General features: G+C 37.1%; 2 protein-coding genes across 2 annotated transcripts; one reads left to right on the forward strand and one right to left on the reverse strand.

Annotated features, from left to right (window-relative positions):
- Positions 1 to 1,811: 1,811 nt before the first annotated feature.
- On the forward strand, positions 1,812 to 17,688 carry Smp_020060 (hypothetical protein). Its single transcript, XM_018793469.1, has 7 exons — positions 1,812 to 2,175; positions 2,214 to 2,423; positions 4,629 to 4,833; positions 6,310 to 6,483; positions 8,576 to 8,936; positions 9,775 to 10,048; positions 16,332 to 17,688. Exons 1-7 carry the CDS (start codon positions 1,942 to 1,944, stop codon positions 16,854 to 16,856), a joined length of 1,983 nt encoding a protein of 660 aa, XP_018647979.1. The 5' UTR covers positions 1,812 to 1,941; the 3' UTR covers positions 16,857 to 17,688.
- Smp_020050 (putative cop9 signalosome complex subunit) lies at positions 16,330 to 19,575 on the reverse strand. The gene is made up of 2 exons (XM_018793470.1): positions 18,588 to 19,575; positions 16,330 to 17,686 (listed from the first exon to the last, which is right to left on the reverse strand). The coding sequence occupies exons 1-2, from the start codon at positions 19,473 to 19,475 to the stop codon at positions 17,237 to 17,239; spliced, it is 1,338 nt and encodes a 445-aa protein (XP_018647980.1). The 5' UTR covers positions 19,476 to 19,575; the 3' UTR covers positions 16,330 to 17,236.
- Positions 19,576 to 19,621: the final 46 nt, after the last annotated feature.

Here is a 19,621-nt window from a genome sequence, read left to right on the forward strand (position 1 = left end):
TCCGGAATAACCTGTACCTTACCGATCCCTTTTACTTCACATCGTCTTTCAGGTTACTGCTCTCTGTTTTCATATCTTTATGTCACATTACGCTTATGTCGACAAGGCCTGGTCCTCATTTTGCATACACCGTAATCTTTTCTATCTTGTCGTGTTCCATGCCAATTACTTTGTTAAAATTTTTATTCTCTTCAAAGAACTATCAGATCGTACTCTTCTAGATGAACCAGCGTCCTTATTACTGACCTTACACGGATGATTGTGAACTGTTTATAAGAACATAAATAAATAATATATTTGTAATATCCCAATGAGTAGAAAAATTAGATTTTCTGACGTTTCGTGACTCAGTGTAAGCCACTTCTTCAGAGAATAAATAACCAAATTAAAAATTATAAGAACATTTTCAAATTCTAGATTCAACCTGGATATATATACTTAAGGTACCATAGTAATTTTAAAAAGAAATTTTGTATTTCAATTAGGTACCATTGACAGAACGTAAAGCCTTAAAATTGCACTGATGTTACGCATTTGCTTCATCTCACTTAACTTCACCGTACTGGGTTAAAGTAATAGTATCGGCCACCAAGTAAAATGTAACCTAAAACCTGGCACATATAGGTATCGGTTCAAACTGCTAAACCTTAACAAAGCGAGATGAAACTACCAAGACTTTTCAGATTAATAAAAGTATAGATGATAATATAAAGGACTATGCACCGGAAATATGGTTTTAACAAAAACATGTATTTGTGGAATGATAAATTATGAGTCCTTTGAGAGCTTAAAATCTAAAGGGAAGACAAAGAGTGAATTTACTACACCATTGCAAATGATCCTGAACCATGATGTTCGAAGTTTCTAATCCCTGGTTACAATAATCGCGCGGGCCCAACTAAGTAATCTCCATTTAATCAGTGACTTCATAAACTGATTCCACGTTTACATTTATCAGCTCTTATATTCCTTTCAACTTACTCTTACCCTAGCGACCATCGTGAGGTAAGCGGCAGTTAAGTATGCGTAATGCATGTCCCCATAACCTCAATCAATGAAGATTTACCACTCTATCAATGTATTTCCCCCCCTTACCTGGTACCCTCTGTCCAACCTCAGACTTTACATTTGACTGTCCCAACGTAAACGAACAATGCTTCAAAGGAATCTATAATCAAATGCCAACAACTTAAGAAAATTATCTTTTTAAAGGCCATATTTCACAGACACAATAAAAAAGAGAGAACTTGTAGATGCACATCTCACCTATTCCACAAGTATCATAAGTTGGAAAAGGCCAATTGACCTTTTTGAATCCATACTGAAATTTAGCCAGGCATCTACCTATCAGGGCTGATAAGGCTTCCAAGATAAGTAAAACATTCGACGCGCTCAACTGCTTGGCTGCCCATTGTTAGTTCGGATGTTGATGCAGACCAGTCTTAAAGCGACATTTTACATCCAGAAGAAACGAAACGCATCTCAAATATGCTAACATTGGGATTGGTTTCTGCGTTAGCAAATTGACCTCGTTAAATGCCACCAGAGACTTAAGATTTATCCTTAAAATAAAACGGCTTGAGTGAAGGAAAAAATCGCTTCACAAAGATTAGGAGATAAGCATGTAAACACATGGTTAGTTGCCAGCATCATATAGTCCTGAGTTCATAGAACAATACAACTCGTCCCCGTACATGCCCATTCACTAAGAATTTAGTATCTCATGATATTCAGTTTCGACAATTAGTAACACTTCATTATGCAAATGCCATAATACTCTCTGCTTTGTATATTTTTTTAATTTCAGCTTGGTCAGTCAACTGTTTGGCATATGTTTCAAACTATTGTGTCAGCTGGAGCAACAACCTTGTTGTTACCACGTTTTCCTTAGCAACTCTATCAGAAACCGAACGAGAAGTAGACGAGTCACCGCTCTACATAATGAATGTTAGTTTAAGACCCGACCATTCACTTCTCGACCCGAATTTCGAGTCTTACAAACTCAGTCTGCTTAAAATACCCATTTATGAGGCAAGTAGTCAAAATGGAATTTGCTGCAAACCTCTAAACGAAGTTTCTTCTAAACAACATCTCAAAGCATACAATAATATTAACTGTCTGTGTGTTAATCCATTTGATACCAGTCATGTTTACTACATGAAGACTGATGGGTCTGTAAGTTCTTGACGTTGTTTAAACAAATAGTTTTGTAGTTAGTGTTGATAAATGTACCACAGTATCCGCAAAACTTCAACCAAGGAACCATTGTTTTCACACTTCCTGATTGGTGCGAACCATCTCATGAAAAATTTCGTAGTGTGTCGATCCAGTTTCCTGCGCTATATTATGTATCTTTGTATGATGGTTCAGATAATCTATATCTCCTTAAGTCGGATATTCAACAAAGTAATGATTTACTCAACGTAAGTTTTCCATTTTGCCTTTTCGACACTTGGTTTTAGCTCTTTGTCTTTCAGCTTTTTGTATTCTGAAAAGAAATTAGCTCCAGTACTTACTGTAGTTGCTTTTCGTATTAAAGTAGCCCTGTGCATGACTAGTTTTCAAATTTTCACTCTTAATCACATCATTAAACCATAGGACTGAATAGATATTCAAACTAGTTACAAATTCCTGAATAACTTATGCGAACATTTTTGACAATCCATAGCCTTTCGATCATGAGTCATTTTGAGTCAACTGTGACATCCTAATTAAAATTTAACTCGTAGTATTTCACGTTAAATACGTGAGTATTTCTCACTTTATTGTAATCACAGTCGCGAAAAAGTAGTCATCTAACCGTTGTTGACCTAGCAAAACTTTTTCATTGCTCAGTCCCAAAATATTATCTAATCACTTCTGCTCTCTGAATATAGGCTGCGTCAAAGAATAATAGTGAACATGGAGGACTTGAAAAAACTTCTAACTGGTATAAGGTCGTGGAAGACTTCTGTTCCAGTTGACATAAAATAAATAGTAAAATCAAATCGTTGATTTCAATATATTATGTTCTGTTGAGTTCTTATTGTGTTCAAAAACATCTACTTCATTTAGAACCATCATATGTATTTTTTAAAATATTATTACCGAATTTCGATATAATAATTCCAAATAAATAATATACTCGGTAAGTTGGTCATGATAAAATAGCGACATATTGTAATTTCCCACTTAGTAGGAATTCGAATTTCTGACGTTTCTCAACTTAGTTCAGTTCGCTTCCTCACAAAGTAAGTAAATAAATAACCAAATTAAATTATCACAGGTTTGAGTAGTAATAAGGACTAGACCAAATATTTAGTTCAGTCGAAATCAAAACTGTTCTGACTCCGTCACTGTTTTGTCCTTTTTAGTCTCAAGGTGATTCTGTGTGAGAAATCACGGTGTGTACTTGTGCGTGTGCTAGAGGTTTTACGAGGAGAATTCCCAAAATAGAAAGCATCCCATTTGACAAAACTTATTCTGTAGACGTATTTCTGTGTTGGTGTGAAAGGAATCCTTTCCTTTGATCTAAACTAAGTATTTCGAAGAGTATTGGTTACTATATAGAAAGTTTTAATTCTCCTTAGCTCCTAGGTGCATTCCAGTTCTTCTGTTGTATTATAGTAGCAAGATAAATCTACGATACTGATCCATGAAATTTCTTTTGAGTTGTTGTTTAAAGATACATCGTTTTGTTTTAGTATGTTTTAATGATACTATTAGTAAAATTAAATCGTAAGGTGTTGGTATTTTATTTTTCCTTTGGCTTATTTTTTTCTAAGATAATGATCTTGTTAGCTCCTTTGAATGGATGTAGCGTCATGAAAGAAGCAACTTAAACTAAGTGGCGGAACGTCGAAAATTCTAATTTCTTGCACTTGTAATATCACAAATATTTTATTGTTTTATTGCTACATTTTAAGTTTTTTCGGAAAGAACTAATGCATGCGTACAAAATTACCGATTACAGGTTGGTCGTGTAAAATTGACATAACAAGTCATCAATAAGAGACTGAGTAAAGAATATGAACTCTTATTTCGTACACTAAGTTCTTCAATATCTGATTATTACCACTGTATACTAAAAGTGGTAGTGCTGACTTAACAATCTCGACTGTTCAATAAACTTAAAATTCAGATTCCTTTTCGCTTTACTCTTTATGAAGTTCTGTGTTCTCCCAAAATCTAATCTTCTGAATTCTTCATGTCCCTTCCTTTTTTCTCTTTCCAAATTTATTTCACTGGATTATACTCCTTGAATAAAATCTTCAAACCCTAATCTTTCACATAATGCTTATACTCTTACTACTTTACCACTATGGGATTTGAATAGACAACTGCATCCCTGTGTTAATGTGGTATGACAACTCGAACTGATGTACGTACGTACGAAGTTCTACGTTGTGACTGACTTTATGAAGTTTATGCTAGGTCTTTATCCACGCGTTTGTTGGAGATGTGTTTTCATTGCAATAAATTGTTGCATATGCATGTGAAAACTGTCAAACCAAAAAATCAAGCATGAAGTTTGACTGCTCTGAAGTCTTTATGTGAAGTGATCAGTTTTCTTGAAGTTTACAGCGTAATATACAAACTTAATAAACACAATTAACTTAGTCGCGTTGCCTGGTTTGTTCTTATTTCAGGTTGTTAGTAGAATCCAACCTCCTGTACATGAGAGAGATAGTCAGCTATTAGACTGTTTACTTAATTATGATGACACTTCTCATCAACTCTTTTTGGACTGTTTATTTGTTGGTGTTTCGAAAAAATCTGAGGAAGACCTCATATGTAACGATTCGATTTCAAATTATGTGACATATCTTGAATGGATCTCTTACAGCTCACCAGGTATGTGGTTACATTTTGACATTAATCATTTATGTAAGATGCCGGTCATAATCTAAAACGCCACATTTTATTAGGAAGACAGTCCTAGAAAGCACCTGTTCTTACTAAAATTTGTCTTAAGATGAACATTTCACCACCCAGCTTTTATGATAGACACGAATTTAATCCCAACTATACTGATCATCTACACAAAGAACCGTACGGCTGGTTTTATTAACAACTGTTTGATCAATAATTTGTTGTTAAATATCGTTCTGAGTAAACGGTAAGACGAAATTGTAAATGTTTTTCAGTGGTATATGTTTATATTTTCCGCCTACCCAACAACTGAAAGAAACTCAAATGCTTTAGTAGATTGATTCTAAACAACCGCAGTTCAAACTCCAGACGACACAAAAGAATCCTTCACCACTTATAGCATAGAAATTGTTATTTGCTCACTTTCCAATTCTTCATCATATTCGTGTATGGTGGTTAATACCCAACGTTTTACTTCATTATTATGTTCTATGTAGTCCACTGATCATCGTTCCTCCTATTCAGTTTGTTTGATTCTCTTAGGAAGTTAGAGTAGTGTTAATTTGACGTTCAGGATTTAAAGGTTTTCAACTTTCCGAAGTCAACCATATGATTCATACATAGGATACAAAATATAAACTCAATATTCCATTCGCGATGGCTACACATAGTCTCATCACTTTTACGTAATTAATTTCAAATAAGCGCATAAAGTCACACTTCCAACACTCACTATACGCCTTTGCGATGGACCAAACTGTATCAGTTTGTAAACTAGTAAAAGTAACTTGAAAACAATACTAGTGATACATTTGCAATTCCTTTTTTGTCAACCTATATGAGTAAAATATAAGTCAACAAATCAGATCCTAACGTCCAACACTATGGAGAAACCATCGGTCACTTCCCAACAATTCTTTTATTAGTATTCAATAGTCGTGCAACACAGGCACAGAAAAATAGTCACTGATCTGCGGTTATTCTACTACATCATACCACAGCTTCACTGGTTGATTTGTTCAACTTCCCACGATTCAATTAGAAAAGCAATTTAAAATACTGAACATCTACCAATCACTTGATGTACATCCTGAGATTTAAATAATCGACCCATAAGGAGGACACGATTAGAAAAAATAAAAGGTCGAAAAATATTAAAACACAACTATTTGAGTTACTCGATTTGCTTACACCTGGACAGTTGAAATTTGAAAAAGTGGTCCTACAGTTAATACCAATATAGCTAGTTATTATAATTTCTAAACGATAAATATAATCAAAAGTGTAACTTGATTCCCCATATGACATTTCACTAGATGATAAGCGTCCATATTCTCTGCTCATCGACGTTGGCACCTTAAATGTTCTGATATACTAAAAGCATTTAACCGAAAACTTGTAAGTTGTTTTTTTTAAAAACACCTACAAAACACAGGCTCTATTGTTTTCATTTCCTAGAATCCAACATATCTTGGTCCATAGTGCGGCACCAGAAATTCGTTGCCTCTTCATTTCCTGAGTTCGCTGCCTTCGAGGGCGATTGTTCAGCACTGCATATTTGCTCAGAAAAAAAATTTCATGCTATTTATGACTCCTGCAATCCATCTGTTTATGAAAACTACCTTAATAAATGTAAGTTTCGTGAAACGTTATAAGGGACTGGTTGTTTTCACACCTTTCGTTGAAATATGTAAAATGTTCTGAACAAATTGGGCATTTCCTTTACAAGGCCTCATGATGAAAAATGCATAACTGCTGAGCTGAAATGTTTTAAGCGTTCTCGTATAATTATTCGTCCATTTCCAGTAGTTAGAATAAGCATTCATAAATGAAATTCTTATTAATTCTGTATTATTCATATGAACCTTGATCACGACAGTTTTTGGTTTTCACATTTCACAAACATTCCCACTAAATCTTATGGAAAAGTCGTATACGAAAAACAGCAATCTGTCACCTACATTTGTTAACTTAACAAACTGTTATCAAGTCTTTTCTCGTGTCCGTAGATTATTTCAGTTAATGAGCTTGTCTTTTTAGTTCACATCATATGCAGCTTACCACTTGAAACGATAGTTTTTATATATATTTTGTTAAGAACATTAAAAATGCTTAGTATAACGATACACCTAAACCAGATGTTAACCAAAATAATAGTTTTTTATCCCATTGCCCTACTAACTGTTACGTAGGACCAGCGTTAGCAAATCGTGCAAGGTGCGTACCATACTTGTAAACCGTAAGTGAATAAAAGGAGACCTCTCTGAATTCCATATTTTTAACCTTCAGATGAGGAATGAATAAATCTTAAAAGCCTATGATTAATTACTGTTTAAATATAAGCAAAGATGAATAGTGGCTAGCAGTGGAGTCCAGGACGCGCGTTTCGTCCTGCTTGGGACTCGTCAGCTGGATGTACCCGCATCCCAGAGTTGCTGTTCACTCCGGAACTCTAACCCAGTACCATTCGCTTTAAACATCATCGCGTTATCCACTTAGCTACTGAGTCCTGATAACCACTAGCTTTGGCAATGAAGTGAAGTTTAAATTCACTTGGTATTGTTTATTTGAATCTTCCCATTGATGTTTAGGACTGCAATTGATCAGTCTCTTATCGGCATATGTGCATACTGTACTGATTGCCTCGATATAGCCTTAATTCACAAGCATTATAAACAAAGATGGATAGTGACTAGTAGTGGAACCCAGGACGCGCATTTCTTCCTTTTTGGCTATCAGGACTCAGTATCTAAATGGATAACGCGATGGCATCCGAAGCAAACAGTACTGGGTTCGAGTGAACATCGACTCTGGAGTGTGGACATATCCAGCTGACAAGTCCCAAATAGGATGAAACGCGCATCCTGGGTTCCACTACTACCCACTATCCATCTTTGCTTATAATGCTTGTGAATTAAGACAATATCGAGGGATGATTAAAATAAACAATACCAAGTGAATTTACTGTTTAAGTAGTTTGTATGCAGTTTGAAAATATTATGATTTCACTGATATCCTTCAACTTTTATTCACTAAATAGTTTAAGGGTGGATACACGAACTTATACTTGAATGTCAAACTTTGTTACACTAACTTTCCAAATGCATCCGTTTCGAGTCTTTTCTTAATATTCCTGTGAATATATTGTACCATTTATTATGGTGGTATTTTTAAAGGTTATCAACTATGTTTTATTTTTAACACATGATAAATATGCCGTACAAATACCAGAAAACCACATTTCAGTGGCTGTTGGAAAAAACAATTTCTGAGGAAAAATGATGACAGAAAATACTAAAGGTTTTCCTTGTCACATCGAAACTAGTCTGGAATATAATACAACTCAATAACTACGTTATTTTACTAGGCTTGTGACGGCATTCAAATGATAACTACGGGCCTCACCCATAAGCGAGAATTGAAATAGCTGGAATAGAGTTTCAACATTTATCCTTGCAATCGGATATCAAATAAGTAATCCTCCAAACCACGGTCTAAGTTCGAACAAGCTACGTGACTAAGTTCACATTCACAGTATTAATACTACTAGTAATTCAGATTAAAAAACTGGTTTGTAGCTGTGGTTTCTTAGTTCTTTGAATTTTAACTATCTTCTCTATAATTGTTTTTCCAGCCGTTAATATTTGCCATTCTCTACAGTTATCTAAAAAAAATTGCGAACAATCATGTTACTGAAATGGATTGCTCTATTGTATTTTAACAGATTCTGAGTCTAAACAAATGGATACAGAAGATACATGTATTGGACAGGATCCCGAGTTTTTTGTAACTTGGACACAAACTGACGCCGATGAAGATATCAATTCTAGTTTGATCAGTGTCACTTTTACGTTAAATGGTATCACTCTTCCATCTTCATATGATTCGAATATTGTTTCTGTGGAAATCATTCCAATCTGCGAAGAGTCATCTAAGCACCAGATACTCCGCGCAAACCTGTATTCCTATATTGCAGTCAAGAAAACTAAAAAACTCAGTGATCGCCCTATCACACTAATTGATCAGATGCTCTATGAACCAGTAAAGCCAACATCCTCGTGGACCTATGATCGAAAAAATAACTCGTACGTCATTAAATATCCAAGATTATAAGTCCGGTCTCTATGCTTAATATTATAACAGAAGACGGTGGAGTAGTTGATTAGTGGTTAAAGTTCTCGACTTTCAACCAACATGTTCGAGGTTCGTATTTCGCTACATTCAGTTTAGTTTGGGTAGTCAGGTAGTCCCATTAACTTTCACACTAACAAAGTCTCAAAGCCGGGTTTATAAACCCTATGCTTCCTAAATGAATTAATTCTAACTAGCTCTTTAATTGATGGAAAGTAATCGCCCTGTGAAGAACAATTTTCGAATTATTCCGCTATGCTAATTCGTCAAAACAACATATGCTCAAATTCATGCAAAAGATTATATACATAAAAATAGTTTGATAACTGTTGTTTTCACGGGGAATCATTACTCCTCGTAATTCAGATGATTTCCACATTCTGAAGATTAAGTGTAGCAGGAATTGTCTGTTGTACAGTTGATACAGCAAAATACACAAATAGTAGACATCAAACACATCTCAGTTTGTGAAATTGTAAATATTTATATGAGTCTATGTCCGTCGAAATAGAACAGTTCGGCCCCATAAATAATAATAAAAGTAGGCTAAAAGAAGTTTTTTTTAATACAGATGAGCCAGTCTTTTCGTTGTTTACGTAAGAACCAATATTGCGTGTTTCGTTTGTTAACTGAAATGTAGTAAAATGTACCAAATGTCTCAATGCTACGAAATGTTTTAATGGTAAATTCTTACCTTACTAGTTAAAGTTGGTTGTTTCACATTTTATTACCTTCCTGTATTAGTCTTAGATTCAGTAAATTTAAAATACGAACTGTGGTTCTTATTTAAAGCATTGAAATACATATGACCAAGCAGAATTCTCAGTATTGGCCCCGTTTGTTACTCGATCCACGTGAAAATAAAATATTAACTGAAATGCACTGTTCACATCACATTGGTCTGGATGATCAAATGCGTGTACAATCAGATGAAAAGGCTGATTTGACACCGGAACCGCCTTTCAATGTTGGCCAGCTAGAAGAAGTTGATTTTCCAATGAGTGAAGATGAAACTGATCTTTTATTACAACGGTTCGACCATGAAACTCTCAAGCGTACTCATCAGGTATGTGTGGGGATTTATTTGCCTTACCAAAATCCAGAGTGGTGGTTGAGCGCCCGACTTCCAACCATTCAAGCTACAAGTCCCTATTTATCTCGGTCTCGAAACCCTGTTAGTATCACCAGCCCTCACATAAGAGTGTGGCCCTAAGCGCGGGTACACAAATCTATAGGCTAATGACTGACATTAAGTTAATTACTAACTCGCATTGTTAAATCTAATATGACTGCTAAAACAAAGATGTATGTCTTTATTTTGTCAGTGATAACAGAATAAGTTCAAAATGATAGCTGATAAGTTAGGCATTCCCTTCGAGACCTTTAAATACTAATTGAGCAAAAAAATATTCCTCTTCAGTTAGTTAGTTAGTCTCGGCCCCAAACTAAGATATGGGTTTTATAATGAAACAAAAATCAACAAGCAAATGTTGATTAGTCAATCAGCAATACGCATCTCAATAGTAGTCAGTTAATAACTCAGAGGATGCAAAATTAAAGCAAAGTAACATTCAGTTAATATCAGTGCAAAAACAGTAAGAACTGAAAATTTATGGGAGTAAAATTGAAATTAACCATATCAATATAATTTTTTAAATGTTATTTTTCAAAATAGCGGTAAACTAGGTAGTTTCATTAAGGTATTGTGTGAAAATGGAATTAGGAATTGATAAACGTATCCATAAGCAGTCCATCATAAATTAGAAAACTGTTTTAATTAGATGGTATTCTTCGAACAGAGATTTCTCTTACGTGCCTAGTGACCATTCAGTTATCTTAAATATGTGCTTTTTACCGTTTAATAAGATAACATCTGGCTACACTCTGGGATTAAGAACACCATAAGACCCACTTATTTGTGCCTTTTCTATTTCCTAGCTATTAATTTAATTACATCAACTTTTAATCGTTTAGAGATCCCAATCATATTAAAAGACTAATATTTGAACGAAAAATATTCTTTTCGATAAATTCTCTTCAGGTTCTACAATTATATATCCATCAACTTTTGCATGTTTTAAATATCTTAAATGCGAAGTAGTGTTTCAACTTTACGGTAGAAAATTATGGGACGTGCATACTGTGATCGTCTGGTCTAAACCGAACATACTGTCAGTATTATTAGACTGTTAAAATTACTCTACTAATACCAAACCTGAGACAGTTAGCACATACTGACATGCTTTGCTTCCTACAGGGGACAGTTCCCTAGACGTGTTGATGTAACAATTTAGGGTAAATTCCCAGTTATTTTTGTGCATAACATTTTTTTATTAAAGAGCAGGCTTAACACATCGAATAGCGACTTCGATCTACCCATATTACAATAGGTTACCAATTACATTGATTCACAAGCCTTTTCTTGTAACCGAAAAGTTCTCATAAATCATTAGCAAGAAATAAAAATTATTAACAATTTAGAGGGTATCATCAGTCAGGTAAGCTACCACTATTACTACATCAGCTAGGCGTTCTGATGTAGTAATAGTGGCAGGTGACTTTATTGCTCAAGTAGGTAAACTAAGCGAAAGGGAAAGACACCTGGGTGGATCTTATGGTGTTGTGGCTAAAAGAACAGATAATGGCGACCGTCTCTTGCAGCTATGCTCAGATAACCGCCTGTTTCTTGCAAATACTAACTTTAAGCATAAGGAAAAACATCTTTTGACATGGCGACCCCCGAATCCGTCCCAACGTTGGACCCAACTAGATCACATTGCTATCAGCTACCGATGGAGGGGCTCGAAAGGAGACTGTCGTCCATTCTGGAGCACATGCTTAGATTCAGATCATGCTCTAGTGCGAGCACGTATCTGTCTGCGTCTTACTGGACGCAGGAAAGACGCTGCAAGGAAGCCTCTTAGGATTCTACTTAATGATAGGCAAGCTAAGAATATATTTCAGGAACAACTAGAAAAACAGTTAGGCAGACATGTAAGTAGTGCCCACCCCGAGGCAGCCTGGAATGACATCCGAAAAGCTGTGGAAACAGCAGTGATATCTGCTAGTACGGTAAACTATAAAGTTAGGGAGAAACACTGGATCTCAGCAGCATCTACCGCACTGATAGATGCTCGAAAACTCATCATATATGGCTCTGGACATAACGAAGAACGGAGTCAACTTGAGCGCAGGCTAACAAGAAACCTACGCAACGATCGCGAACAGTGGTGGGTAGTGAAAGCAAGAGAGATGTAAAAGGCAGCAGCAATAGGTAACATTAGACAACTGTTCAGACTTGTCAAGGAAATCGGTATTAGGAATCCAACTGTCAGCGAAAATATCCCGGAAAAAGATGGATATATTATTCATTCTCAATCCAAGAGATTGGACCGATGGGTAGAACAATTTAGAGTTCGATTCAACTAGCCTACAGCCACACTTCGGTTTCCCACGATCCCCAGTCGACCTGAATGTTAAGTTAATGTAAGTCTCCCAACTCTTTACGAAGTTAAAAAAGCCATAGGAAATCCGAAGCGATGGAGAGCGGCAGGCTCTGACAGGTTTACCCCTAAGATTTTTAAGGATGGTGGTCCAGTACTAGCAGCGAGATTGACTGAGGTCTTAGGTAGAATCTGGGAACTGGACGTAATTCCATCTGACTAGTCCCAATCACTGATTGTGCCAGTCTATAAGAAAGGACAAAAGTCCTCTTGTGACAATCACAGAGGGATCAGTTTGACTAATATAGCGTCTAAAATATTAGCTTCAATAATACTTGGACGCCTAACTAAAGCTCATGAAGAGCAAACTAGAGAAAACCAGGCTGGTTTTCGACCTGGACGTGGTTGTATAGACCAGATATTCACTCTACGTCAGGCCTTAGAACATAGACATATACATTAACCTCATAAATGCTCTCTACTCGAACACAAATGGTCGAGTTAGAGCCTATGGCGAACTGTCATCAGAATTGATTACCTCAAGTGGTGTTCGTCAGGGCTGTCCACTCTCGCCATTCTTGTTTAACTTTGTCGTTGACATGCTTTTAGAGATAACACTTTCATCATCTAAATCTCCAGGAGTTGAACTTTTGTCGGGAGATTCACTTGTTGACTTAGAATACGCCGATGACATCGTTTTATTTGGTGAAGACGCTGACAAAATGCAGAGTCTTCTTACTACTATAAGCAACAATACAGGTATGTTCGGAATGCGATTTTCCCCCTCGAAGTGCAAAATGTTACTTCAGGATTGGGTTGCATCGGCACCTGAACTAATGATAGGGAGTGAAGTAGTTGAGTGTGTTGACCGCTTCACTTATCTCGGGAGTCTCATCAGTCCCTATGGTCTGGTGTGTGACGAAATCTCAGCACGGATACAGAAGTCTCGTCTAGCTTTCGTCAACTTGCGTCATTTATGGCGTACACGAGATATCCGTCTAGCAACCAAAGGACGGGTTTACCGTGCAGCAGTTCGTTCCGTCCTACTTTATGGCAGTGAAACATGGCCGGTAAGAGTAGAGCATATCGTAGTCTGCTTGTTTTCCATCATAGGTGTCTTCGAAGCATTGCTCGTATGTCCTGGGGCCACCGGGTAAGTAATGCAGTTGTTAGAAAACGGCTACTTTGTTGTATCATACAGTTGTCTCATGTTTCCCTCTCTTGCAGCCTTCTCCGCTGTCATTGCTAAATCTTCCACATATTTACGTTTGTTGGTTCTGATGCTCCTCTTCACTTGCTTGTTTACCTCTGTGTATTCGGTTTGTGCCTTGGCTTTTTCCGCTCTTGTTCGGCTGATATTGATTGCTGCCTTCTTGTTCCTCCTTCAATCTTATTCAGTGTACCAACAGTGATCCATTCCTTGTGATGGTGCTTCTTTTGGCCCAGAACCTCCTGACATGTTGAAACGATTGCCTCCTTGGTACCTTTCCAGTTGCTCTCCATGGTGGTTCCCTCTCCATTGAGCAGATCATGAAAGGCCTGGAACCTGTTGCTGAGGGCTATGTTGAATTTGTTGAGTTTGTCAGCACCTCGAAGAAAGGCCGTATTAAACTTTTGTGATGTTGTCCGCGCCGTTGTCCAGTGCTTCTTAAGTTTTAGTTTCATCTTGGCGACCAGCAAATGGTGATCGGATGCTATATCAGCTCCTCTTCTGGTTCTCACATCCTCCATCGTCCTCCTGAACTTTTTGTTGATGCAGATATGGTCGATTTGATTCTGTGTAGTGTGATCCGGTGAAATCCAAGTGGCTTTGTGTATGTTTTTGTGTGGGAATATGGTGCCACCTATGACCAGTTTATTGAAGGCACATAGGTTTGCAAATCTCTCACCATTTTCGTTCCTTTCTCCCAGTCCATGTCGTCCCATGACGCCTTCGTATCCAGTGTTGTCCTTTCCAACCTTGGCATTGAAATCTCCCATCAGAATGGTCAGCTCCTTGGTTGAGCACTTCTCGAAGATCGACTGCAGCCTATCGTAGAATTGGTCTTTAGCGTCTTCATCGTAGTCGCTGGTCGGCGCATAGCATTGGATGATGTTCATTGTAATGCCCTCTCTCTTTGTTTTGAAGGAGGCTTTGATGATCCTTGGTCCATCAGATTCCCATCCAATAAGTGCATTTTGTGCTTTTCTGGACAGCATCAATGCAACTCCTTGTGTATGTGCGGCATTTTCTTCTTCATGACCGGAGTATAACAGAAGTTCCCCTGAAGATAGTCGTTGTTGTTCAACCTGCGTCCAATGTGTTTCACTGATTCCAAGCACCTCCAGGTTGTATTTTCTCATTTCTGCAGCAATTTGGAAGACTCTTCCGGTCTCCCACATTGTCCGGACATTCCATGTACCTATAAAAATTGTCGCTCTGGTTGTAAGAAGGTGAATCAGCCTCATGACTTCCGAAGGAACTCGGCTTTCATCATGAGACGTCATAATTATTCCTTCTACTCCCAGGGCAGAGTTTAAGTGGTTTGAATAATTTTTTCTGGTTAGCGTTTTTTTAGCGAGTTGGTTTTCTACGGGATGGAGTCGCTAACCCCATGCCCAACCCTCCTCCTTTACCCGGGTTTGGGACCGGCAGTAGCCTCCGGAGGAGCTACAGGCGGAGTTGGGTACTAGGTAAGGATGGCAAATTGATTGATGAAGTAGTGAAACTTCATCAGCTGAGATGGCTGTGACACGTGTTACGTATGTCCAGCCACCGACGTGCTATGTTTTATGGTGTAGGAGTGAGTTGGAAGAAAGCTAGGGGCGGCCAGACCGAAACGTGGCACAAATCAATGAAGTCACTGACAATTGGACTGAGCCATGCTGGTAGGCGTAGACTACCTGGTTGGGATTCGCGAGATGATAGCAATCGATGGTTAAAGACCTTGAATGACATGGCTCAAAATCGTGTGCAATGACGAAGATGCATCCACTCTTTGTGTTCTCCCTAATTCTAATCTTCTAAATTCTTCATGTCCCTTTCTTTTTTCTCTTTCCAAATTTATTTCACTGGATTATACTCCTTGAATAACATCTTCACATAATGCTTATACTCTTACTACATCTACCACTATGGGGTTCGAATCGACAACTGCATCTCTGTGCTAATGTGGTATCGCAACTCGAACTGCTGTACGTACGTACGAAGTTCTACGTTGCGACTGACTGACCAACTTATACGACCTGTCCATTTTTTACCTGTTGCATACAGTGAATTGACCCAGCAAGACTGTAGGTTAGACATCGTGTTTTATTGTCGGAAAGTTGCGAACTATTCATTTACACTAAATAACCCGTAACCAAACCATTCTTAGGGTCAGAAATATGACTGGTCAATGAAGAAGATTTGCTGGGAGTTCAGGCTGAAACCTGTGTTTAGACAGATTTCCCAAGTACTCCAAACTTACAGTAAGTGGTTAACCTTCCTCCGTTAGTTATTAACGATAATGGAGCCTAAGTAGACCTGTCTTCAATATAGCTTATTTTTTTCTGAAAACAACTAGATGAATCTGATGGGACGACTGTCATAACGCCCGTTATATTTTTTGGATGTGGTTTCGTTACTGATACGAAAACATTTGCACTGATATTACGAATAACCAGTGTTATTGTTTAAAAGTAACCTACGCAATCTTTATGATAACGTTCTGCAAGTATTATTTTGAAACTATATTCCAGCCAAGTCACCTTTCTAAAAAATTTATTCACGTTAGACGTAGGCTTCCAAGACCCATAAATTTAGTTATTTTTTCAGTTTCGTTTTCGCACTCACTTTTAATTGAATATTGTTTATACATGATTCGAACTAACTAGATAAACCTCTTTATATTAAGTTTGTTTAATAAGCGAATTCCTTTAATTTAGGCCTATTTATCAGGACATCAATGGTTGTTCAAAATCCGTTGTGCTACGTGGAAACCAAATGCGACTCACGCTTTCTGTATCCGTCATGATGTAGACGGGATAGTTTGGTTACCATTATGCCAGAATACAATGACAGGAAAAGACCCATGTGTATGGAGACATGTCTCAACTTTGCAAGCATTTGGCTACGTCCTTGCCAGTAAACGTGATAGTAGATTTGTTTCTAGTCCAGTTTTATCTGACGGATCTCCACTGAAGTTTGTGGCAGTTGCAGACTTGACAAGGAGAATCTACATATATTGTCAGCCCATATCTAATAATTCTGGGGATACAGAACTCCAGAGACGCACAACAGCTAACTCATCTTCGACACAAAAGCAAAAGATTGTACATGTCGCATCACAACACGTAGTTACCCTACCAACTAATGACCCAATAATTGGATTTGTTGCTACAGACAAACCCTATCCATCAGTTTTAGTATGCACGCAGTCTACATTGTACTTGTTATCACTTGATGGATGAACGTAAATTACTTGCATTATCACTTGTATTTTTGCCATAGTAAATTTTACATAAAATTGTTAACAACGTTTTTGTTTGCAAATCGTACGCTTTTTGTAATTTTTATGCGTTGAGGAAAAGTCGGTGTAAGGAAATAATGTGGCGGGATATATACCACTATAATCCTGATGGTCAGTGGTAAGAATCACGTTTACTTTTCAAAATTAGGAAGTCCGTGATCAGATAAATGTTTTTCTTGCACATTGCGAAAACGTTTAAATAACAAAGTATAAATCAGAATCTACGAAGTACCCATTAGTTCATAATAATATCAAAGCTATTAAAGTTGAACTTTTGTATGTTATATTGATTTACTGTCATTGTTTAAATTCAAAAGCTCTTTAATTAGTTATAGGAACTCTGTTGGACATTGCCGTTTGTAAATGCCGTAACCGTAGGGCTAACTTGTCGAGGGCCTGGTAACGCGCTTCTGAAGTAGCCTCTGTACTAAGCACCAAAATCTGATGTTCTTGGTCGATTCGCGCTTGTATTGTGTTGTCTAAAATGCAAGCCACTAGAAGACTTTCTACTTCTGGATCGCTTAGATTTAACCGTTGTGAAATGAAAGGTATGCGTATTCGGGTGTACGGACGAATTAATTTGATGAGAACTTCAGTTCTGATATTACGAAGTAAATCTTCAATGTGTTCGCGAATAAAGGAGTCTTCCATAATTGAATCACGTTGATGTCGTAAAATGGACTCAAATTCTACGATATTATTGTTCTGATAAGCTGTTACAAGACTTGTCATAGCCACGATCTGAGGATCATTTTTGTACGGCTTTGTTTCCTACAAAGTAAATTCAGTTTAAGGAAAATATGTAAATAATATTAGGGTAAAGGAAATGATGACACCACATAAGAACATGTGAAACGATGCATGTAATTACGAGCTTTTGAAGCATCGATCAACACTATAATCACTCAACCTCTACAAAATTGCTTTCAGATAGTTACTAATCCCCAAAACAAAGGAATGGCAACTTTAAGGGACCCTCTATGATCCCGTTGGTTTGAAACTATGTGGAGATTATTATGATGCTTAGCATAATCAATATATTCTAATGGAGCTTTCGAAACCTAAAAACACTTCAAGTGTATTGCCTTCTAGCAAAATTATTAGAGCATATTCTGGTTCAACACACTGAAGACAGCTCTGATATGATCTCAACCATAAGGGTTCAGACTCAGACCGAAAAGTACTACAAACACTTACACCAAAGCTATGGCTAAATACTAAGTAAACGTAACTGCATTTAGTAGATGAGTTACCCCATATTACATAAAAAGGATTAGTCCCTTGTAATTTACGTGATATTTAAGTAACTGAATGAGAGTAAAAAAGTCATAAATGAATCGACCATCTGGTATAAACTTGGTTTGCTACTTAGGAATGAGCCTTTTACATATTTTGAATTTGCTTAAGACGAATTCCTATGCCTTGACGATTGTCTAACCCCTTGTGATGGTGGATTATATGCCATTTTTGCTTCGGAGTTATGCAGCACTTTTAGTTTGCTATAACTCTAAACAATTCAGTCACAGAGGAGTATGAGTTGCAACGTCAAGCACAATCAGATAGATTCGAAATATTCTGAAGTCATACAGTCTACAAAATATTCGGTTAGTAAATATATCAATCAACTTGCTTTTGACCATTGCTTTAAAAAATAAAACAATAAATCGCAAACCTGTGAGTCGAATGGATTAATACCCGATTTCATCAACATGCTGGCCAACACAAGATACTTTAGACAGTGTGTCCTACGTTGACATCCAGATTCATCGTAGTTCTTGAATGCTTCGAAGAAGTCAGTATGAGATTTCGCATATTCTCCCTCGCGGAGATGCATTTTCCCACCACATTCTCGTATTATTCCCATTATGAGAGGATGTGGAATGGCTGATTTGATATGCAAAGACTGTTCATATAATGCTTTGAGTTTTTTGTTGTTTTTTTGAGCTGTATACATTTGAATTTCTAGTGCGTAAATCTCTAGCAGCTGAGTTCCTTTCTTAAGATCGTCCTCTCCATCATTTGTTTGACAAGATTCACGTAACTCCTTAACAATCTTTTGTAAATGTATATAGTCACCACGTTCCAAGTAAAGTTTACCCAGTTTTGTGTTAGTTTTAAACCACAATCTTTCGTTTTTCGACTCGCGGAGGGCATCTAGAGTAGTGATATAAAACTGCTGCAACAAATCCATTTGTTTGGAGGTTGACACGTAATCCAAAATCGAATTAATGGACTTCTCAGAATAATTTCGAGTTACAGCTGACTTTATATAGGTGAGGAGGACTTTGTAATTTTCCATCATATTATCAAACCTTCCAAGCCTGAAATTTATTTTAATCATTTGCTTTAATGCTCTGAATCCCCAATCACCTTTATTCCCAGTACCTTCAATATCTAATACTTTCTGGAATTCTAAAAGTGCCATGTCGGGATTGTCATCTTTTCGTGACTTTGCCATGTAGTACTGATTTTCTAGATCAACATTGGGTTCAGAATTGTCGTCTGAGGAATATTCAACGGATAACTCCCCGTCATCAAACATATCTTCATTTCCGAACATAGCTTCCTACATGTATATGTGTGTATCCGATTAGACCAGTTAAATAATATTATAAGATAACGACAGGTTTTTCCATTCAAGCAAGTAATTAGTCACAATCTAAAACAAAGAAAGTTATATGCGTAAAACATGTGAGGTATGTTTGC

This window comes from Schistosoma mansoni, chromosome 1 (assembly GCF_000237925.1).
Source record: "Schistosoma mansoni strain Puerto Rico chromosome 1, complete genome".
Lineage (NCBI taxonomy): Eukaryota > Metazoa > Platyhelminthes > Trematoda > Strigeidida > Schistosomatidae > Schistosoma > Schistosoma mansoni.

What these genes read in the sequence shown, in the direction of transcription:
- Smp_020060 (XM_018793469.1), top strand. Translation starts at nt 1,942, where the DNA reads ATGAATGTTAGTTTAAGACCCGACCATTCACTTCTCGACCCGAATTTC. An exon ending in AAAGTAATGATTTACTCAAC is followed by an intron (nt 2,424 to 4,628) that starts GTAAGTTTTCCA and finishes TTCTTATTTCAG; the next exon opens with GTTGTTAGTAGAATCCAACC. An exon ending in TGAAAACTACCTTAATAAAT is followed by an intron (nt 6,484 to 8,575) that starts GTAAGTTTCGTG and finishes GTATTTTAACAG; the next exon opens with ATTCTGAGTCTAAACAAATG.
- Smp_020050 (XM_018793470.1), bottom strand. Translation starts at nt 19,475, where the DNA reads ATGTTCGGAAATGAAGATATGTTTGATGACGGGGAGTTATCCGTTGAA. An exon ending in TTAATCCATTCGACTCACAG is followed by an intron (nt 17,687 to 18,587) that starts GTTTGCGATTTA and finishes TTTACTTTGTAG; the next exon opens with GAAACAAAGCCGTACAAAAA.